Raw genomic sequence first — 23,870 nt, 5'->3', positions numbered from 1 at the left:
TTTTGTGGAAGGATATTCGTGAAGTTGAAGTAATTTTTGAAATTCTGTGCAAAACGTGGTTGTAAAGACCTTGATGAGAAGTTATCTGTGCCTGCACTCATGGCAGTGGTTCACTACACTGTGAGCTCTGCGAGGGCAAGAGTGTCAGGTTTTTTGATTTTCCTCGAACTATCACAGATAAGATGTTCAGTCAATAAGTGGATTGACTGTATTTAAGGATATGATTTATATGAGTCTATTTACAGGTTTTCAACATTTCATTATGAAAATGTTAAGCATACAGCAAAGTTGAAAGAATTTTGACGTGAACACGTGTACTCACCATCTAGATTCTACCATTAACATTTTACTCTGTTTGCTTTATCACACTTCTCTCCATCTATGTGTCTCTATATCCATTCATTCATGTATCTTATTTTGGTACATTTCAGGGATTTTTCTGGAATATCACGTAAGCTAATTTGTATTCAGGGACCATAGTTTGAAGTGGTGAAAGAAAGGTGATGGGGAGTCAGTTTTAGCTATCAGATGTAGCTCTGTTACTGACTTCATATGACGTATATTGATAAGTTATGATTTCTTGCTAATGTTCCTATGACTTTAATACTACTTCCGCATGTAGTGTAATCTTCTGATAGAAATTCCTCGGTTGTTGCCTATCGTGATGGTATGAGTGCTGATTGTGTTGTGTTTCCTGTTGCCATACAAATGGCTTTAATGTTATTTCACCTGGAACTTAATCTTTCGTGTCTTTTCTGTGTAGGAGTAGCCCATCGAAGCCAGAGCAGTGAAGGAGTCAGTTCTCTCAGCAGCTCGCCCTCCAATAGCCTTGAAACACAATCTCAGTCTCTGTCTCGTTCCCAGAGCATGGATATCGACGGTGTCTCTTGTGAGAAAAGGTAAAGTAAGCCAATTTTCCAGTAAGTTATTTTATTTATGGAAAGGGAAGGACCCATTCACTTTAGTCTCTAGTCCAGTACTCTCAAATGCCAGCCAGAGATCCGTGCAGTCCTTAGCAAATGAGAGCGAAATTTATTACATTTTAAGGTCTTTGTATTGTTCTGAAATATTCTTTATGCCTTTGTATGTTTTTGGTGTTGAAATGTCTTTTATGAAATAATGGTGTAGGTAGTAAAAAATGTTTGGGTTTTTTTTTAATGTCCTTATTTAGTAAATAGAAAGTTAGCAAGCATATGTCAGTCCCTAAACATTTCTTCACAGTTTTATTGGTTGGTGAAATATAAAAAGTTTGGAATGGTACAGACAGGTAAGCCAAATACCCTCGGAGCGCCATCAGGATCAGAGTGTCCTCGAGCACAGCCTTCCTGTGCCGCAAGTGTGCTGAGAATGAGTGATAGAGTAGCTGCGTGTTGATACCTTTGTTCCTTGGGCAAGCCAGACCTTCCTCAGGACCTGTCTCCTCTACCCTCAGGCAGCCCCCTCTGTTTATGTCAGTGGGCCAGACAAATATCATTTTCTATGTGTGTTATGACGTGAAAAAGGTTGAGAAGCACTGGTATAGAGCTTCAGCACTTGGTGGGTTTGGGGCGAGGGGCCAGATCAGAGACAAACCCACATTAGGCAAGAATTCAGGAAGGACTACACTCTCAGGGGAAAGAGGAAGTAGAAAAAAATCAACCCCAAGAATAAAAACGATTGTGTTTTTATTACTTTTGCTCTGAGTATACATATTTTTGAAAAATTAAGTCAACTCTCCAATTTCATGGCTGGTAGGTGACTTTCATATGAGTTTAGCACCTAGATTTACACTATTGGTATAGTCTGAAAAACCTCAAGCCAAGAATTGTCATACAATGGATCCAGGCCTGCACTGCCTTTAGGCATCTAGGAGAAGCAAAAATAAATTACTCATGTCTTCAGAGAATTTCCTTAGAAAAATTTCCAAGAAATATGAGCTCATGGTCAAAAAAATCACAAAACACGCTAGAAAAAAGCTACCATGAGTAAGAGTCAGCAGAATCACTAACAACGAGAATTATTCACCTAGAGATTTTGGGGTTTTGGAATTATCAGTTACAGAATATAAAGTATGTATCTTTGAATAAATTCGAAAGGGAATTGAAAACAAGAATAAGGGGCGGGCGACTATAAAAACAACCAATACGTATGAAAAAGAACCAAAAGCAATCTCTAGAAATGAAAAGATAATTCAAACTGAAAACTTGATAGATGAGTTAAACAGTGGATTAGACATAGCTAGAGACAATTAACAAATGAAATGATAGAGCTGAAGGAATTTCCAGAGTGCACCACAAAGAGAAAAGAGATGGAAGATATTTAGAAATATAGAGGACACAGATCCAATATATATCTAATAGAAATATCGAAAGGAGAAACTAGAGAGACTTGGAGAGATTCCCCAGCTCCCTCCTTATTCCACGTTTTTTACTCTACTGGTTTGGAAGCCATTATTGAAAAGATAAGTGGCTGAGAATTTTTCTAGAGTTGATAAGTGATAGGAATCCTCAGATTCAGGAAACCCAGCAACTTGCAAGTGGGTTAAACAGAAAAGTTCACATCTAGACATCTTATAGTAAAATTGCAGAATGGCAAAAACAAAGGCCTTTAAAGCAGCCAGGGAGAAAGGAGGGCTTATCTATAAAAGAATGACAGTTAGATGTCTCAATGATGGAAGCCAGGAGATGGTGGAATAATAGCATTAAATGCTGAAAGAGAGTGACTGTCAACTGGGAATTGTGTACCCCTGTGGAACTATCTTTCTTTTTTTTTTTTAAAGATTGGCCCTGAGCTAACAGCTAACATCTGTTACCGATCTTCCTTTTTTTCCCTTCTCCCCAAAGCCCCCCAGTACATGGTTGTATGTTCTAGTTGCAGGTTCTCCTGGTTCTGCTGTGTGGGACGCTGCCTCAGCATGGCCTGAAGAGCACTGCTAGGTCCATGCCCCGGATCTGAACTGGCAAAGCCCTGGGCCGCTAAAGCAGAGCGTGTAAACTTAACCCTTCGGCCACAGGGCCAGCGCCTATAAAAATCTTTTAAGAGCAGGGGTGAAATAAAGACATTTATAGATTTAAAAAACAAACAAACAAACAAACAAAAACAACTTGATAGTCTGCCACCAGAAGACCCCAACTTTTAACAGATGTAGTTTAAGAAGAAGGAAAATGATCTCAGGACTAATGTCTGAGATGCAAGAAGGAAGGATGAGTGAAGAAAGTAATAAACGTCGTAAATCTAAACAAACACTGATGGTATAAAACAATAATAGTGTATAAAATAATATTGGGGAAGAGAAGTAAAAAATATTGGGTAGGTCTTACATGCTAGAGAGCAATAGCAGGTGAGTCAGAAGGGGACTGATGAGAGTGAGCTCTGAGATCTTTGTATACTTGGGAGAGGGATAAAGACTGGCCAGCTTTTAGTTTTAGTTAAGAATACTAGATAAAATTTCAAGAGTAACCATTAAAACAATGGAAGTAGAATATATCTTCCAAACCAGTAAAGGGAAAATATGGAACAGAGGTGAGGAAATTTGGGGATTTAAGTCAGTTCAAAGAAAGGGAAGAAAGAAACACAAATTTTTAAGGAGACAAACAGCACAAAATAAGATGGTTAAAAGAAATGAAAATATGTCAGTAATCACAATAAATCACAGTGAAAAGACATAGGTTCGATTGAAAACAAAATAGAACCCAGCTTTATCCTTGTTTACAGAAAGCATACCTGAAACATTAGGTTACAGAAAGGTTGAAAGTAAAAGAAAGAGCAAATATACCAGGCAAATACTTAACAAAAGAAAATTTGGGTAAACATTTTAATACTTTAGACTTTAACGTCCAAAGTAGAATAGAAATAAGCTAGAAGTAGGCACTATATAATAAGTGTTTAGTTTACCAGTAGGATGTAATAGTTTCCAAAGTATATGCATTTGGTAACGTAACAGCAATATGTAATAAAGCAAATATTGGTAGAACTAGAAGAAACTGACACATACATAATCATAATGGGAGATTTTTAACATGACTTTTCAGCCATGAAAGATCAAAGAGAATACACATCAGTAAGCATATGGACAAATTAAACAACAGCTAACAAGCTTGATTTAATTGAAGATACACAACTTTGTACTGTGCAGTTGGAAAATATACATTCTTTTCTGATACCCATCAACCAAAAAGTTTCAGGAGTTAGAGTCATACAGATCATGTTTTCTGACTAGTACATTAGGTTAGATAATCAATGTAGGGAAAAAACTTTACAAAAACTCTCATACGTTTGGAAATTTTAAAAACGGAGGATACTTCTAAATACAGGTGAAAGAAGAAATCATAATGGAAATTTGAAAGTATCTAGAACTGAACAATAACAAATATTTCATATGATGATTTGTGTATTATAGGTAAAGTGGTCCTTAGAAGAAAATATAAAGCTATAATAAATTAAAAAGGAAAAAGAGGATACTACAAATAAATATTGGGAATAAAAATCCTTTCTTTGGAATACTATTCCCCTGGATATGTGCTTGGTGAACCCTCCTTCATATTTTTACCACTATGGCATTTCTCAGTGAGGCTCACCCCATTTAATGGAAAACCCTGCATTCTCAATTGCCTTTTCCCTGCTCTTTTTTTCTTTAATTTTTCTATAGTATTTATCATTATACTAGGTGCTCTGCTTATTTATTATGTTTATTGTTTATTATCTTTCTCCTTCTAACTAGAATGTGAGCTCCGTGACCCAGGGATTTTTTGGTCTCTTGTTCATTGACATCTCAGACACCTAGAACAATGCCTGCATAGAAAGGGCTCTCAGTGATAATTGTTAGTGAAAAAGAGAATTCCAAGAAAAATGTAAATGTACAAATAAATTTGAAAATTCAGATGAAAATAAAATCCTAGAAAAACATAATTGTCCCAAAATTGACTCAAGAAGAGAGAGCCTGAATAATCAAAAAACATGAGATGAATCAGTATTTTAAAATTTCCCAAAGCAAGCACCTTCCTCATATGGTTTTATAGGTAGTTCTACCATTCCAACTTTACACAAATTTTCCCAGATAATTTTAAAAAATAGAGAACACTCACCAGTTTAATTTATGAGTCTGTATGACCTTAATATCACAACCAGACAAGAATAATATAAAAGAAGAAAGTTAATTACATGGTAATCATATTCATGAACATCTTTGCGAAAATCTTAAGATATTGATAAATCAAATACTGCAACACCTAAAAAACAGACAAAACATCTATGGGGCTAGATGCCAGGCTACTGTGGGCCAGTGTAATAGTGATTGGAAGGGTCAGAAGGGAGGCTTTTGGGGTGCTGGTAATGTTCTGTTTCTTGATCTGGGTGCTGATTACATTAGTATGTCTCCTTTGTGAGACTGTTCAGCCAAATACTTATGGTCATCTTTGCACATTTCCTTATAGATATTTGAATTAAAATTTTAGTTTGATATAACAAGATTACGTGATCAACTTGGGTTTATCTCAGGAATGCAAGGGTGCTTTACCATTAGAAAAATCTATAAATATTGTTCACTACATGGCGTATTAAAGAGAAAAGCCATATAATCATGGGAGTTGTGAAACTTTGATAAAATTCAACATTGATTCATGATAAAAATCCTAGCAAACAGGAAACAGGAAGGTGCATTCTTAAACCGACAGTATGGCAGAGAGTTCACCAAATATCCTATTTGTTCCCCTGCGTTTCCAGTCTCCTTTGCAGTTAGATTGGGGCCAAGTCGTTAATTCTGTCCAGTAGACTGTGAGTGGAAGTGACATGTGTCACTTTTAGGCGAAGGCACTTGAGCCGATGTTCCTCCTCCATCCCTCTCTTCTCTTGCTCCAGTGACCTTGGAGGCTGTGTATTGCAGATGGCATAGATTAAAGATGGAGTAAGGATGCTTCACTCTCATCAGACTTTGCGTAAGCAAGAAACAAACCCTTACAGTGTTAAACCTCTAAGATTTCAGAGTGTATGTGTTACCACAGCAGGGCCTATCTTATTCTGATTAATATAAAGGAAATCTTCCAAAAACCTGTAGCAACTCTCATATTCAGTGGTGAGAAATTAGAAACACTCTTTAAAATCAGGAATAAGAACACGGGTGACTGCTATTTCTGTTTCTGTTCCACATGTGGATCCTACCCAGTGTAGTAAAACAAATAAGAATTGGAGTGGAAGAAACAAAACAGTTATTATTGGAGATAAAATGATAGTCTACCTAGTAAACCCTATGTATCAGTAAACAAGTTGCTTGTAAGACGTCTACATCTAAAGTCAGTTAGATTACTATGTACTAGCAACAAAAAAATTAGAAAACTTAATTTTTGAAAAGGTACTGTTCACAAGTTCATTAAAAAATATATGGTACCTATGTACAAATTTAGCAAAAGAAGTGAAAGACTTATAGGGAAAATTTTAAAAGGTTACTGAAAGACCATAAGGAAGGCCTAAATACTTGGGGAGAAACCTTCTCCATCGATAGACTCAATAACATAATGTCGTCATTTCTCCCCAATAGAGCCAATGAAATTGTAGTCATAATCCCAACAGGAATTTTAAGAACCTGTTAAGCTGATTCTTGAGTATGTATGGAAGAGCAAAGGGCTGAGAATGGCCAAGATTCTGGAAGTAGAAGAACAGAGTGGAGGCATTGACCTAGGAGATATCAAGACTTATTGTGAAGTTTTAGTAAGTAAGATAGAGTGGTATTGGCTCAGGGACAGACAAGTTGTCTAATGGAACAGAAATTAGCGTCCAGAAATAGACCCACACACATATGACATAGAGGAGTTCATATTAGTATAAAAGGGATGCTCTTTTCCATAACTGGTACTAGGACAATTATTTATTTAATGTGGGGAAAAATAATATATATTTTTAACCAGATTTTATAATTAGGCTCTGACTGATGGTATAACATTTAAAAATAATGTGTATAGAAAATCTGCTGTAATTATTAGTTGTTTTTTTTTTTCAAAGTGAGCCTAAGAAAACGACTACTTGGGAAAAATATTTCCAACAAGTACAATAGACAGAGTGTTTATATCCTAACATATGAAGAGCTCTTAAAAGTTCATGAGAAAAAAGATGAACCTTTATTATTTTGCTTTCCTAACTGATTTTGATTGATATTTTAAAACTTTTCCTCAACCAGCAGCTATGTCATTGGGTGGATTTATAAAAGGTAAAAGACTTACTTGTCTTTTATACTTAAAGCATGTCCCAGGTGGATGTGGATTCAGGAATTGAAAATATGGAGGTTGATGAAAATGATCGAAGAGAAAAAAGGAGCCTCAGCGATAAGGTTGGTAAGAGATGAAGCCCTTGCTTCTGTTTTTAGTACAGGTAAAATAAATAAACACTATTGCACATCTTGCATCTGGAGAGCCTGTTAGAATGCCCCCCCCCAAATCAGCAAATCCCATTTAGGTGATTGGTTTTTTCTTTTGAGGAAAAATAGGTAGCCTAGATTGCCCCTGTTAATTGGAGTATAACTCAGTCTTAAAATCCTTCAGTTATCTTTGTCTCAGGTGTATGTTTTTATCAGTGAATTTAGTTTGTAATGGGAATTAATTTAGAGCTACTTTGAATTTTTTTCTGTCGGTCTTTTGCTTAAGCAAGTAGCTCCTCACACCTTTGGTCGTATTCGGAGGAAAATGACTGGGAATTGAAGCAAGACTATGTGGAGGGGCCGGCCCCAGTGGTTAAGTTCGGCCACTTCGGCAGCCCGAGTTTTCCCCGGTTCTGATCGCAGGCGCGGACATGGCATCGCCCATCAGGCCCTGCTGGGGTGTCGTCCCATATAGCACAACCAGAGGCACTCACAACTAGAATATGCAACTGTGTACTGGAGGGCTTTGGGAAGCTGAAGATTGGCAATAGTTGTTAGCTCAGGTGCCAATCTTTAAAAAAAAAAAAAAGAATTACTTAAAAAAAAGAATATGTGGAATCTAGTAGCAAGTAGAAGCTTTTTGAAAACATGAGGTCTTTATATTTTGTTATAATCTGAACTTAGTTCCTTGTATTTAGAAAAAGGGTTTTTTTTTTGGTGCGCTGGTGTAGAACTGGTATAGGTAATTGCATCACTTTCTGTTCAGTGAATTATCAGTGATGAGCAGCAGTTGTTGATGATCATTGGCAGTTGGACTGTAGCCTCCTGGTGGTGCAATGCTTTATTTTGTATAGTTCTTTCATGTCTACAAATTTCTTTTATATGTGATATTTTATCTGTGATGGAAAGTTGTAAGCAGCATTAAATTCTGGAAGAATTTCTGGAGGAAAATTAGTTATGTACCTAGAATATTAACCTGTCCTTTGGCATTCAGAAAAGTAAATAAATATGATCTGTGTACCTTCTTTACCACATTTCCTCTGTGGCGATTCCTGATAATGCTCTTGCTCTTTTATACTCCCCCTTGTAGATTGTGTTGTCAGCTCATGTAACCTACATGTAACTTTGAAGTCATAGAAACAAGTTTATTTTCCCCTAAATCAGTAGATGAATAGTTTTATGTGTTTCTAAAATATCCTCATTAATAAAGGAGTTAAATCAGAATTAAGTATTTCTATTGAAGTCTAACTCATACCTCCTACTACTTGAAATTAACTTCCAAATCTTCTTCCTTACAAGGAGCCTTCATCAGGTTCTGAAGTGTCTGAAGAACAGGCCTTGCAGCTGGTCTGTAAGATCTTTCGTGTCTCCTGGAAGGACCGGGACAGAGATGTCATCTTTCTTTCTTCTCTTTCTGCACAATTTAAGCAGAACCCAAAAGAAGGTAGGAATCTATCTCAGCTGTCTTATTTCGGAGTACTTAGGAGAAACAAGAATGGAAGATAAACTTTTGTCCCTCTCTGTTATCCACATTCACTGTATCTTGCTGTGGGGTTGTATTTTTGATTACGGGGTACTTCTTGATGAGGGCGCTGCTATTTGGCCACTTTCCACTGATCTTACTGACAAGTTATTTTCATATTTTCTCTAAAGGAAAACTACATAAATAAGGTTAATGTTCTCTATGGTCTCAGGGTTGAAGTTTTTCGTTTTCAATAATAAGGTGCTTGGAGAGCATTAGTGCCTCTTATAAAGTGGGAGTGTACTGGGTAGTCTCCAGGGATCCTGAGAGGGGCGCTGTGTGTGACCTGTACCTGCTTTCAGTGCCTACCAGGTCATGTGTAGACAGTTGAGTAAATCTGCTTGATTAAATTGGTTAGCAAGATAGAACATTTTGATATTTTGCTGTGTTTCCATGATTCCATTTTAAGAGATTATACTAAACCACACTTAAAAGAAATTAATAAAACTCTTAGCAAGATAGGAGCATTACATGGCACTGTCACTTTTCTTTATGGCAGTCATTTGGAATACAGAAGAGGTTGGGGAGGTGTGTCCAAGTGTTCTTTTGCATATCATGAGAATATAACCTCCCTGGTGGCAGGAATTCTTGTCTGTTTTGCTCACTGATGTATCCCCAGTGCCTCAAAGGGTACCCTGCACTTAACAATCCCTCAATAAATGTATTTTAAATGAATGCATGAACATCCAGGAGATTGCCTTTCCTTTTCCTCTGCTGCCTATCTTCCATGGCAAAAAAATAGTCCCCTATGTTCCTGGCACTTGGATAATTAACTTCTGATTTTACTGGGATCTTCTTATTAACTGGTTATAGAGGTGAGCTTAGCAACCATGTGTTTCAAAACCCTGCCACTTGTTATTATTCTTATTGTAAATCTTAAGATTCTCAAATCTCTCTTGTACATATATAATTGGTAATTTTTAATAACCAAATAAGATTTACATGGGTTAGAACTTTAGCCGTTTTTAAAAAGTATGTGAAGACGTTCAGTAAAGCATTCAGGAGCTACCAAGAATAAGAAAGAAGCTAGGAAATAGAATCTGCTCCAGGAAGCCAGATTGTGACTAATATTAGACCTTTCATAAAGTATTTTGAATTCGTACTTAATAGTTTTACTGTATACCAAACATATATAGGCAAAGAAATAATAACCCACTTGCATTTCTAGTATGATAAACTAACTTCTGTAGTTGAGAGTAGCTTCTTTCTATAGTTAATATATATCAGCAGTGACACTTATTGACTATGCTCCAGTTTTTTTTAAATAACCTTTGTATTTTACAATAATTTCAGATTTACAGAAAAGTTTTAGAGGTAATACAGGAAGTTCCTGTATATGCTTCTCCCAGTTTCCCCTAATGTTAACATCTTACATAACCAGAGTATATTTGTCAAAACTATTAACTAAACTCCAGACCTTATTTGAGTTTCACCAGGTTTTCCACTGATGTCCTTTTCCTGTTCCAGAATCCAATCTGGGTACCACATTGAACCTCTGGTTCACTTTGGCTTATTCAAGGACTGTATATGTCAAGAACCATGTATAATCTCGTCTTTATTCTGCCTTTCCAACAGTGTTCTCTGATTTTAAGGACTTGATTGGCCAGATTTTAATGGAAGTGCTAATGATGTCCACTCAGACTAGAGATGAAAACCCGTTTGCCAGTCTGACAGCCACATCACAGCCAATTGCAGCGGCAGCTCGGTCACCAGACAGAAATCTCATGCTGAATACTGGCTCCAATCCAGGAACAAGCCCGATGTTCTGCAGTTTGGGTTCCTTCAGTGCCAGCTCTTTGTCTAGGTCAGTGTGGTTCTTTTTGCGCATCTAATTGGTGGTAAAATAGCCATGAAGTATGTAAGAGAAGGGAGCGTTCATGCACGGGCTTGTGTCATGCGTTATGGCATGTATCGTGTTTGGGGCATGGATGTAGTCATTGCAGGAGGTATTGTCTTTTCCAGATTGGTCTCTGGCTTTCTATGGTTAGGCTATTGGTATATTAAATTTTAGAAACAAATGGCTGAATATAGTACATTATTCTTTGGAAAGAGGGTTTTATTATATTTTATGTGTGGCCTCTAGATCAGTACAGTAATTAAGTTATAATTATTTAGATAAGTATCTGAAAGATTTATATACTTGAATACTCAACAATATGAAGTATAACGATACAGTCCTGTAAAAGCTTTATTTTCCATTTTAGTTATTTATCTCAAGTTTTTCTTCAATTTTCTCTTCTTTCCTCCCTTTCTCTACTAATTTAGCCTCTATGAAACTAGCCCAGCTTCCAGTATGAGTTTCTGGAGCTCTGTGCCAATGATGCGTCCTTCTTTTGCCTCACCTTCCCGTGCAGCCAGCCACATGGCTGTGCCGTCCATTTCCCTCAGTCCTCATAGTGCTGCTTCCGGGACTGCTGCAGGAAGCCAGCCCTCGTCTCCACGATATCGCCCCTACACTGTCACCCACCCCTGGGGGTCTTCAACTTCTCCTACCACGCGGTCCTCGGGCACCTCCATTCTGTCTAGCTTACCACGCCTCCCTGCCCTCGCTAGTAGCCCTCAAGCAGTGCCTGCCAGCTCTTCCAGACAGAGACCCACCAGCATGGGGCCACCTCTACTGTCCGCCTCACCCAGTGCTGTGAGCAGACGTCCCTCCTCCCTAAGGATTTCTCCTAGGTATTTATTCAGCAGGAGAGTTGGGTGTGCGTTTGCAGTGCAGGCAAAGGAGATTAACATGGTTTGGAAGAACTGTTGTGCGACACTGACCTCAGTTACGTGTGTTTTTCTGTTTTGGGTGATTAACCCGTGTGTCTAACTAGTTTGGTAGGCTCACACCGCACCCAAGTCCATTCTTCTGCCAGCTTTGATAACATGAGAAAGTATGGGTTGCTCTGTTTTGAGTCCCTTTCTTCCCTTCTTTTTTTCTTCACTCTTCCTCCTTCCTGTACAAAGAAAAGTAACTTAGTTTTTTGAAATCTAGTTCACATGTCATTCCTCATTACAAATGAGTTTCAGAGACTGTGGGCAGTTTGTATTTGAGATTGGGGCTCACAGGACCACTTTTCAACTTTTTGTAATGTTGCCAATCATAGCTGAAATGCAGTCAGAGCAAGGGGTTGTGGGAGCAAATCTGGGCCTGGTGTCCCTTACCTCTGGTCACTGAGGCTAGGCCAGAGTTTGTGCCTTGACACTTTGATTTCCGCCTCTTGGAAAGAAGCAGTGTCAGAATTCCATCAATCCAGTGCCCTTCCTCTCAAATGTACCTATGCATTTCTGTAATGTCGGTGAATTATTTTCCTGCATGTCAGTAGACAGGACTTTTAGCATAAGATTTAATTAAAAAGGGACAACAGTTGCAGAAGCTTTCCCCCTCTTGTTTTTCCCTTGTTCCCTGATGACCTTTTTTGCTTTTGTTGTGGTAGTATGTGCGACAGCCCTTTCTCCCTCCTCTTCCTCGCACTTTCTGGGGACAGTAGTGACGAAGATGAAGAAGATGATGATGGTGATGATGAAGGTGGTGGTGGTGGTGATGAGTTTTCTTGTGTCCAGTTTGGGTCCAGGTATCAGAGGAGTGGAGTCTTACCCCTGCATGTGCATAGGTGCTTAGGAACTAACTGTCATAAGCTCTGATTAGAGATATGCTTTGAATCCAAACAGGCTAGGGTCAGATGAGGCGACCTGGAGAGTCAAGATGTGAGAACTTGCATGTACTGAAATTTTAGGACCTTATCATGGGGTAAAGTTACACATAGGAAAATTTTGACGGTTGTTGTCTGGTAAGTTTGGAGGAAAACTTTTGTATAATCATTTGTCAGAAACATGAGCAACAGGTTAAAGATCAGTCGTCAAGTTCACTCACCCTTAGATCTAAGATGAGGGACCCTTCATCCATCTATTGTCAGAGTGTTCTTATGAGCTACCAGACATGAGCAACATGTCCCCTGTGAGGCATGTTTTCTTATGTACAGTTACACGGATTGCTGCTATTTAGGAGCTGGAACGTGCACGCATGCGTGTGCACACGTGTATGTGTGTCTTGCCCCAGCTCAGCCTGGGCAGTCCATTGAAGAACACATGGGGTCATACTGCCTGGTGTAACTGTGATTCTACTTTCACTTCTAAACTTAAATTTTGCTAATAACCCCCTCGACCTCAGTGAAGCTAGACCCTGTTTGTTGAGGTGGCCTTTGGAATGGCAGCAGAAGCTAAAACATTGTTCATGGTGTTCACCCCAAAAACCAAGTGAAAAAGACTAGTTGGATTTTCTAGGTGACTTTGAGTAAGAAAATGTAATAGCACCTTCTTTCTGACCTTCTGACTCATGGTCTTAAAATTTTGCTCTTAAATTGAAGTTTCCTCTGGACTGAGTTGGTATTTATGCCCAACACTGTCCAAAAATAACTCCAGGCTATAAATAGACAGCAGTAGGAGTTAGATACACTTCATTAAATTTGACAGTGTTCAGAAGAATCAGAGAGTATATAAAGAGAGTGAGGAATGTTGGTGCAAGGTTGAATATTGATTCACAAAAGTTGATATTTATATTAGGTCTAAGCTTTTATCACTATTTCTCAAGGAAATTTCCCAAAGGTGGAAGTATCTTTTTCATACAGATAAAATCCTATTGCATGATTATGGCACAGCAGCAGGCATCCTTGTTAGGAATCAATTTCCATACCTGATAAAAGTGCTTTGTTATCTGTTTGACTGTAAATTATTGTGGGAGAAATGCTTTCTCTCCTTGGACTATTTAATTCCAACTTTCTCTAACAATATCAGATTGTGTGCTGCTTTTACTAACCCCTCTCTTTCTAGACTTCTAACATCCCAACCTTGTCTCAGATCTACCTTCTATACTTACAAGGAGAAATAAAACTTGCTGATTGTGTAATAATAGCTGCGAATACTTACTGAGCATCATGTGCCAGATACTGTGTCAGCAGTCTGCTCACATTATCCCTCTACTCCTCACTGCAGCACTTCTAGGAGGAAACTGGGGTACAGGGAGGTTCATCCATAACTAGTCTGTGGCAGAGCCCGAGTTCAGAACTCACGTGCTTCACTGTCGTACTGTGCCATCTCTGGCTTTTCCATTTTTGCCCAATGGCACTTGTGGTGTTCTCGTTCCTTACTAGTTATTTTGCTGCCGAATGTTTATGCATCTACTCTGTTTTTTGGCAAGGAAATGCCAACATTTTACTCTTTAATTACAAAATTCCATTCCAGTCAGTTGGCAGGTCCTTTGCTGGCTGTTAAAATGAAATCTGATCTTTCCAGATTTTGGCAACTTATACATTCTGTATAGATATCAAAAAGAATGTAAAAGGATGGATAAAAATACATAACTGATTAAACAAATAGAGAGGAGCTTGAGAATGCATGTAGGGTCAGAACCAGGAAAAGGCAGCAAAAGACTTTGTTAATTTGAGCGATCAGCAAATCCTTTTCTTCCCCCACCTTTTAATTTTTTCCTGAGGAAGATTTGCCCTGAGCTAACATCTGTGCCAGTCTTCCTCTATTTTAACGTGGGTCGCCACCACAGCATGGCCACCAGTGACTGTTGTAGGTCCACACCCAGGAACCAAACCTGGGCCACTGAAGCAGAACGTGCTGAATTTAACCACTAGGCCACGGGGCTGGCCGCTCTTCCTCCTTTTTTAATTGATCTTCTCAGAATTTTGTTTACTTTGAAGTAAGCAATTTTAACACCTCCTTCTTCCCTGGTAAGATTGATGTCGTAGAAGAAGGAACAGTGGGTCGTCTCTGTCTGCCCTCTGCTTGCTCAGTGGAGTTGATGGTTTACGCTTCTTTTTGGAGGTAGTCGGGACATACCTTGATATGTTAACTATTTATAGTGATGATGATAAAATTTAAGAAAGGTAAAAGATTCCCTCTATAATATTTTGCAGTCTTCTGTGACAAGAGCTCTATGAATTATAAGGAACCACTTGCAGGAGTGGAAATAAGGAAAGTAAGAGAATTCTCTTGCAATAAAGATAACAGAGGAGTAACTGAGGAAAAATGTGATTGTTTCCTAGAAAGTTGATGACTAGAAAAATGGTGTTTGGGGTTTTTTTACTGCTTAGATATTTCAGTGAAGGAGGTCAAATCTTGAAAGTCATGAGCCTATGTGAATAGGGAAAGGGAAAATGAGCGAATAGTGAAAAACATCGACCTTTGCCCTCTTATTTCTGCTGTTGTCTCTACTTGGAGATGAAACATGGAAATGGTCGAAAAGAAACCTTTCCGTTTTGTCTATCCTCAAAACCCTACAGCGATTTCCATTCTCACACAGAGTAAAACCCAAAGCTTCTCACCTTGGCCTACAAGACCCTGCATCTCATACACACATACATACATGTACACACACACACGTGCGCACACGCTCCTTCTTTCTCACATCTCCCTCCACTTGCGTGTATCCTCTCGCTCACACACTGATCCTGTTCTTGAACTCGCTCAGCATATTCCCTCCTGCCTTAGGCCGCTGCCCTCGCTTCCTCTCTTTGGACCTCTGTTCCCCAGGTAGCCGTGTGGTCTGCTCCTCACTCCTTCAGGTCTGTGTGTAAATGCCATCTTATCAGAGGGTGTTCCCTGACCCCGTGTATTAAACATAATATTAAACACATGCAGACACTTTCTGCCCTTCTCTGTCACTCGTACTCAGCTTTTGTTTTTCTTCATGGCACTTCTATATTAACTTCTTTCTGTCTCCCCTCTGGAATGTAATTGCCGTATGAGCGAGGTCTTGATCTGTTTGATTCAGCACTGCCCCCAGGACCTGGAATACAGAAGGCACACTTTGAACATTTGTTCAACGAATTCACATTGCTTAAACCTACACAGCTCTGACTTGACCTTGCACTGAGAAAATACAAAATTCCAGAGTGTGCATTAAAAAAAAATGAGTACATAAGAGGGTAATTATTCCCCTTATAGTAGAAAAGAAACTACAGTGGAATCCTTTCAAGAAGCGAGTGTTCGTCGTGCACTTAAAATGAGATTCAGTTTGCACAGATTTGATGCATATGTAAATCCCCAGGAATATTTTCACTGTGTTTTCAGAAGGATTCAACTATACTTCTCTTATGCGAATCAATGATATTATTAAATTGGACTGTTGCTGCAGTTATCAGAAAATAATTCACATATTCTCCCAGAAGGAGGTATAATTTTTTAGAGACTCTTGGGACTTAAATATGACATATTTCCACTGTGATCTTCCACATGTCACATTTGTAAAAGCATCAGGAATTTTGTAGCAGCTTTTTTAGGAAAAAATGAAATATTCTTTCAAACATTTTAGAATGTCTATTGATAGCATAAATTTATGCATATGAACTGTATACCACTTTCTCCTTCAGTAGCTCCTTCAAAGGTTGAGTCTAACTCTTTTACTTTGAATCTAAGGGTCCTTGTAAATCGGTTTGACCTTTGACACTTACGCAGAGCATTGGTGAGTCTGGCCACTTTCCACACTTTTGGTCATGACCTACTTTACCACCTTAGGATCAGTCTTATGATTTTGAAATATATTGATGAATACTGGCGTTTATTCTACATTTCTATTTGGTTAAACCTCTGTTTCATTTTTTTTCCTCCTTCTCTTGAAAGTCAGCTGGAAGTGTTGTTTGGTGCCTGACAGATGATCACCGAAATACACCCACCTCTTGTAGCTTTGAAAATTCTCTCATATATTCTGAGCGCCATTCTTTGCATTGCCTGGCACGAGACAAGCAGTCTTCCACATACGTTGTCACTTTTCATGTCTTAGTGCGACATTTGTGAAGATACTTCAATTGACTTTGAGACATCCAACTTTAAGTTAAAATTAAATGGAATGTGTTGGTTAAGAGTGGAACCTCATTTCAGTGCGTGAGCAGATACCATCTAAGCGTGCTGCCTTCATACAGATGTTCACATCCCGGCAGTGGGGACTGTGTCAGGCTGACTCCTTGCAACTGGCGAGGACTATTGACAGCAAATATAGAATGATTTCATCTCAGAAACGTGAAAATGTGAAAAATATGAGCCTTATTATCAAGGGAGTGTATAGTTTAAAATGTTTTCATTTTCATGAGGAAGATCTATTTTCATTGTCATCTGTGAAAGCTGCTCAGAGGAAAATTAACCTTAATTTGTGTAGGGATAGCCTGTATGAACAAAGTTCCTCTTTAGGAGGGGCAGTGAATATAGACACTGAGTCACCAATGTCAGATGGAAGAGGGAGGAAGAGCAGATAGCTTAAAAGTACGATTGCTGCAGGTGAAGACGGGCATCTTTCTCCGCTTTCCACTTCGGAGGATTCACTGCACTTCTTATACTTGTGGGTGGGTTTTTCTGTTTTGTTCTTGTGTTTTGGTTTTTTTTTTTCCTGTGCTTTATTACAGTACTCATCTTTCTGTTATCAGGCCAATTAACAGACACCAGATCTTGCTATTAATGAAGTGTGCCTCAAAATTAACTGAGAAGAAGACCCAACAATTAATTGTTGTTGGTTTTTTGAGGGTTCCCATGCTGGCCCGCCCATCTTTGTCATGACTCTGGTGAGGCGCTTTGTGAGTGGCTCAATTACCTGTCCAGTTGGGAGGGTGTTGGCTGCCTTGTGGCTTTGACCGCCTCTTGGCCTCGCCGCCTCCCTTCCCTTCTGTCAGGCCTGTGTAGTAAGTTATAGGAATTTAAGTTTACTGGACCCTGGCCTGGAAGTCTTGGATTTAAAACTGGCGTTGTTTTCATCTTTTTTATTGAAATACTCTAATATTGTACTTTCATTTTGAGATCAATTGTGTATATTTTTCTAAAATTCTAAGGTCAGCTATCTATGTACTCCAAAATTAGTTATGGATATCTCTGCATCTGTCTGCGTAACGCATTGTTAATATCTCAATTCCTCTTGGTCCTGTTAGTTTCTAGCCTTTAATCGTCGGCCCCGTGGTGAAGTAGGAATGGGTCTCTTGAGTTCCTGATGTTCTTCCCATCCTGTATATGCAATTTTTTTTTGCTAAGTTTATGTTTTTTCATTTCCTCTTCATTTCAAAATTCCTGGCTTCTTCCTATGCCGTGATGTATTTCTTTGTATCTTCTGTGTATATCAAATCGATTATGAGTTAAACATCAGATTTCAGATGTAACCGGTTCGTGGGTGATCCAAACTTTAATTTCCTCACCCTAACCCTTGTGGTAATGTTTGGCTTTGGTCTCGGAGACTAGTTATGACTGATACTAACAGTGCCTCACATTGTATCCTGCTTGTATTTGACAAAGCACTTCCACATGGTTTCATCTAAGCCTCTGCCCCGGAGGGGAGGTTCTAGGTTCAGTTACAAGCAGCAGGGTTGGGAAGAGAACCCAAGTTGGTTACTCCTCATGCAGGATTTTTGTTTTGTTTTTACTGTATTACTTTGCCTTTTTCCCTAAAAGTTTTGGAAAATTTTGTGTTAATAACAAATATTTTCATGTCTCCTTCTAACTGAATGGTTTGCCTAACTAAGCTCTGGTCTTGTTGCCAAATGCTGGATGAAAGCTTTCGAGATCTGTGCTAGAGTCTTGAGGAGGAGGGGTATTTTGTTAGTCCCTATAACTTCCCCACTAAAGAGTTTGATTACGGTGATAGCATAGTGTGGCTTTCACCTACAAGTCTACCTGGGTGAACCTGGCCAGTTTGGTTCAAGTACGTGTGGCATCCCTTCAAATGCCCAGCGCTTGGTGGCAGTTCTTAGTCCTCCTCATTTTGTAAGTTGCCATTCCAAATAAGATGAGATGCTGGGTTTCTGGTCAGACTCTCTTCCTAGGTCAATAAAATGTTTACTAAAAGTTACTCTTGCTGGACTTGGAGCAGGTGAAACAGGCAGTCACTTCCAACCTTGGCTGCATGGGTCTCTGCTTCTTCCTGGGTGCGGGGCTCTAACAGGCTTTCTGCTGCGGAAACGCAAACTCTATCTAAAGTAATTCATTGAGAAGAGGTAAAAATCATCAACTTTCTTTTCTCTTCTCCAAAGTTTGGGAGCCTCTGGTGGGGCAAGTACTTGGGATTCCTACAGTGACCATTTCACCATTGAGACCTGCAAGGAGACAGATATGCTGAACTACCTCATCGAGTGTTTTGACCGAGTTGGAATAGAGGAAAAAAAAGCACCAAAGGTAATATGAAATAGATTCATTTTTAAAAACCTGGTCATTTGTTTGATATCCCCCCTAAGGAGTATTCATTCCTTTAGTCAATCAGTAAAGTGGTCATTGAGCATCTCCTATTACCAGATGCTGTACTAGGAGCTTGGTGTGTATCAGTGAACAAAACCAGTGACGATCCCTGCACTTGTGGAACTCATCGTAGTGGAGGGAAGAAGTGACAGGGCCAGGTGCCATTGCCACCAGCAACTTAGATGGCCCTGATAATTGCTGGTAGTCTGTCGTAATCATTAGTGTAATAACCAGCATTGGTGGAGTGCCTGTAGACTGCCAGACACTGTGCTGCGTCTGCATTAGCTCAGTTCTCACTGCTGTTCAGTTAATCCACTGCAATCCAGCAGCAGATAGGTGTTTTTTCCATTGCAGGAATAAGCAGATGGAGATTTGCTTAGAGATTAAGTGATTGTCCAGAATCACATGAATAAGTTGGAAAACTTGGTTTAAATTCAGGAAGCTACACTTTTTCTACTATTTACTCCTGACTGACTTCATTATTTTCTCATTATATTCTCACTCATTTTCTAGTTCCAGTTTTCCATTAGAAACCAATCTGCTTGTGCACCTGTTGGTTTCATATTTGTGAAGGGTCTCTTTGGGTTTGTTGCGCTTAACCTTACCAGCAGAAGCAAAGAGAGGGCGCTGGGCGCATCTCCGAGATGCTGAGTGGTCACCTCAAACATCCACTTCTTTCTTCTCTAACTGTAGATTTCAGCAGAGGCAGTGTACTTGGATTGATACAGTTTCTCTAGTTTGTTCGTTATGAATTAAGGAAGAGAGAAGCGTGCCATTTTCCGGAGAGCCATCTGCTCTGACTCGTGTCGGTTTTCAGCCCCCTGGGATTATTTTCTCTTTGTAGTCCTAACCGCCACCTTTCTTTTCAGATGTGCAGCCAGCCAGCAGTCAGCCAGCTTCTGAGCAACATCCGCTCACAGTGCATATCCCACACTGCGTTAGTACTACAAGGTTCCCTCACACAACCAAGGTATGAAAAAGCATTCTGTGCTTGATGTTAGCAGGGAGAGGACCCTATTCGTTAGAGGACATCAGGCTGCCCAGCCATTTTGCACCACCTTGGATAACTCACTTCTTCACCTGTAAAATGAAAGTGGTTGACTAGATGACCTCTGAGGTTACTTTCCTTCTCTAAAGTACTCTGAAAATAAAACACTTTCTGTGTGCTTTATTGAGATTGACCATTGGTGAAACATGTCAGCATCAAGGCAGGAAATTAGTAATTTAGTTTAAAAACCACTGCTTGAAATCAGTGGAGGTTTTTGATAAAATGTGCCGATCATCACTTTCCATGTATCACACAGTCGATTTGTATTATTTAGTAATAAGGAAGAGTGGTGGAACGGATAATTTGGGAATCACCCAGAGTACTACACTGTTAATTATTTGTTTCTGAGAGTCCCTTACAGGTTTCAAGTTTAATAAAAGACCATTTGTATATTTTATTTCTTTTATGAAAAATATGTAAAGGAAAAATGACAAAGGTATGTTTATTCATTCTGGATGTTCTTACATTATTTTCTGCACCATAGGCGTATATTTTTGAAACCTGTCAAAAAGCAGGAAAATGATATGCATGTACCTTAAAAAATCTTCTATTGTTAAAATTAATAAGAATTCTAAAAAGTCCTTGGCCAGTGCTAATCTTTTTTTAATCGAATGAGGCATAAACAAATAAGTAAAAGAGATATATAATGCTTCATTTTTTTTGTTAACACTTTATTCTTAAAGGGCCATGTGTAGGAAAAGATGGATTTTTTGAAACTTTCTGTAGTCTCATTAAAAAGACCAAAAAGTGATGATTAACCATGAGAAGGGTGATCTTTTGCCTAAAACTATTGTGTAGAATATAGAATATTTGGGAGATTTAGACTTTGCCTTTTGACTGGACAGTTGCTGCCAGTGTGACGTTCCATATGTTCTGTTGTTATGCAGTAATGAGTTGATTCATCGCAGTCCTTGACTTTTGTGGGTTCACAGGTCCATGCAGCAGCCGTCCTTCCTGGTGCCGTATATGCTATGTAGGAATCTCCCATATGGCTTCATTCAAGAACTGGTGAGAACCACTCATCAGGATGAAGAAGTGTTCAAGCAGGTAAAGTTTTGTGAGTGGCTACTGAAACTTTTAGCCTAGAAGTTTCTATGCCAAGGCTGATTTCTGAATACACCGTATGGGAGAAACTTCTGTTCCTGAATTCGAACGTGCACGTGTTATTTGCTCAGTGAGACCTATCTGAGATCCCTTTCTTGAGGAAGTCAGGTTGACAGCTGCATTATTCCCATCATGTGTCCATTTCACCTAATCAGTCAAGCATTGAGTATTTTAAACAGGGTCTGTGCTCAGTGCTTTGGGAGATAAGAAGAAATATAAGGCCCTCTCCTAGATTTCAAGAAGCTTGTAACACAAGAATGCCAAGATATAGCACAAGGCAGGATGTGAATTTGCCCGCTGTGTAGTGTTGAAAGTTAGTTCTCTGAGTTTACGGAAAGGAGATTAATAAATTAACAGCCAAATTAGCTCAGTTGTAGTCTGCCAGCCACAAAGAATCTTTGTCTTCTCACCACTGAACTGAGAATGATGTCTCATCTCTTACGAGTACTTTGTTCGTTCGGTATTCATACATTTTGGTTTTCTCGTTATTTAAAGTTAAGTGAAAATGCAGATATGCAATACTTAACAATAAAGCTGTTTACTTAGACTTTAAGGTTTCTTCCAAGGTGAAACGTGGGCATTACATTTTGATTGTTGTCTTATGGCTTGTGTTCCAAAGTAAACATTTTACTTCAGGAACTTTCACACAAGCTATTTCCCTTGATGAAAGGATTTTTATGACATTTTCTTAGAATTTGTCGTATGATCATTTCTTTTTTTGTGACTAGGAAGAATAACAAAGGCAACAGCTGTAATTGATATGATTCCTTTTAATCTGTTTTTATACCTAGTGTTATTTGTAACTATTAATTTCAAGGCCTTTGAATTCTCAGAAATTGTGTTTTCAGTAGTTTTCAAAATATTAGTAAAGGAAGAATTCACGAATAAAAATCCCAGTTGGTGTTGTGTGTGTACTCTGTATCTGGAATTCATTAACTGCTTACCTTAGATGATGGCCTTGTTGACTTCCGGGAATATTTAAGGCAGCATAGTGAGCTTTTCTTTTCTAGAAAGATAAGTGAGCTCTGACGAAAATAAATAACTGTCTTGAAATGTTTATGTGATACATTATATTATATGTGTAGTATGCATTAATTAGAATACTTGTATTCAAAATACATCATTTGAGGAAGCCAGAGCAGCTTTAACTATATAGAATCAGCCCAGTGATCAGCTGAAAGGGATATGTTATACCTATTTTATTCATAAAGAAACTAACAGAGGTTTTGAAATGACCTCTTTGTTTTTTAAAATTGAGGTGAAATTCACATAACATAAAATTAACCATTTTAAAGTGTGCAGTTCAGTGGATTTAGCACATTCACAATGTTGTGCAACCAGCACAGACCTGTTTATTTTTACTCACAGAATTCTCATGCTTTTTCTGCCACTCAGTCTTGAACCCTCCTTATCTTTTCTTATCTATTATCATGTGTTTTTTCCAGAGAGAAATGATGAGTAAAATGGAGTTGCCAAACTGAAAAACAGCATTTTACCTTTTTGTCTTAAGAGTGTGGCAAATTTGAATTAAATCTTTTATCTGAGATTTCAATCTTCTTTTGATATTTGAGGTCTTCACAGATAAATAAACAGAAGTAAATAGCATCTAGAATTTAGGATTAGAGATGAATATTGTAAGGCATTTTTTTATCAGTGTTGGGAGGTAGTTGTTTGACAATAAGAGAATTATTTAAAATAAGTTACACAAGTAGCATAAAGTTTAGCTCTTTGAAAAATATTATGCTTAGTAATATTTTGTCTATTTATTATAAATTAAACTCTACTTGCAAAAGAAAATAACTCGACTAGAAAGAGTAAAGATGTTTTACTTTATAGCATTTCTGAAAAAAATGCTTAGAGATTTTACTGGATAACCAATTATGAAATTTATTTTTGATGATTCTAGAACTTCTGTTTGTTTTTTTCTTGATTGCAATTTGGGCATTCCCCACCCCCACCCCTAAGTATTACCTGTCCATTTTTCGCTAGCTTATGACAGCATATTTACTCCTACCCTGATTGCTTGAGTTGTAAAACCTAGAATGATCTCTTCCAGGGCTGTGTTGACATCTGAGGACACTCCAAGGCACTTTGTAATCCTGGGCCCCTTTTTTTGTACTGTGCTCCTTAAATGACAAGCGCTCAGTACAATGGGATGAAATTAGTAGGAAAGAGAATTTTTCAGGTTTTCTAGTGGCTTTATAGAACACCCCCTTTTTCGACTTATTGACATTCAGATTGTCAGCTGTTGTTTACAACATTTTCGACCTAATGTTATTAGTCTTGAATCCCAGCCAACTCCCTAAATGGGTTGATCAGTGAGTGCATTGTGAAACTGAAGATGAGCTGTGCTGAGCAAATCTGGCATAGTGTTCATGTGCCCTCGTGTTAATGGTAAACTTGTAAAAGTACATCTGAGCGCCCTTAAGCTCCAATATCAGATTATTATAGTAATTACACCGTATGTGGAGGTACGGCATTCTAATAAAGTCTTCTTTTTCATTTCCAACATTTACCAGCTATCTCTTTGCTCCACATAATTAAAGTTAATGTAATAATAACAATATCCGTTATTGGTCTGTTTTTCTTGTTCTCTTCAAGAAGGAAACAAGGAAAAAATGGAAAGAATTAGATGCAGGTGGGAGGGTGGCAACAAAGAATTTTGAAAAATA

At 38.5% G+C, this 23,870-nt stretch overlaps 1 protein-coding gene across 5 annotated transcripts in view; it reads left to right on the top strand.

Annotated features, from left to right (window-relative positions):
- Positions 1-23,870, top strand: part of UBE4B (ubiquitination factor E4B) — a 122,745-nt gene that overhangs the window by 52,617 nt on the left and 46,258 nt on the right. The window contains exons 3-11 of one of the 5 annotated variants that reach the window (XM_014737657.3): positions 764-899; positions 7,210-7,297; positions 8,624-8,768; positions 10,422-10,650; positions 11,112-11,522; positions 12,269-12,406; positions 18,845-18,986; positions 19,916-20,016; positions 21,027-21,141. In XM_014737657.3, coding sequence (XP_014593143.2) covers positions 764-899; positions 7,210-7,297; positions 8,624-8,768; positions 10,422-10,650; positions 11,112-11,522; positions 12,269-12,406; positions 18,845-18,986; positions 19,916-20,016; positions 21,027-21,141 — 1,505 coding nt within the window. Of the gene's footprint in view, positions 1-761; positions 900-5,835; positions 5,913-7,209; positions 7,298-8,623; positions 8,769-10,421; positions 10,651-11,111; positions 11,523-12,268; positions 12,407-18,844; positions 18,987-19,915; positions 20,017-21,026; positions 21,142-23,870 lie in introns of those variants that run through there. The other 4 variants (XM_070260966.1, XM_070260965.1, XM_070260967.1 and 1 more) reach the window with 4 other exon arrangements.

Source organism: Equus caballus, chromosome 2, assembly GCF_041296265.1.
Source record: "Equus caballus isolate H_3958 breed thoroughbred chromosome 2, TB-T2T, whole genome shotgun sequence".
Taxonomy (NCBI): Eukaryota; Metazoa; Chordata; class Mammalia; order Perissodactyla; family Equidae; genus Equus; species Equus caballus.
The sequence above is the reverse complement of the archived record's forward strand: the minus strand, read 5'-3'. Positions and strand labels throughout refer to the sequence as shown.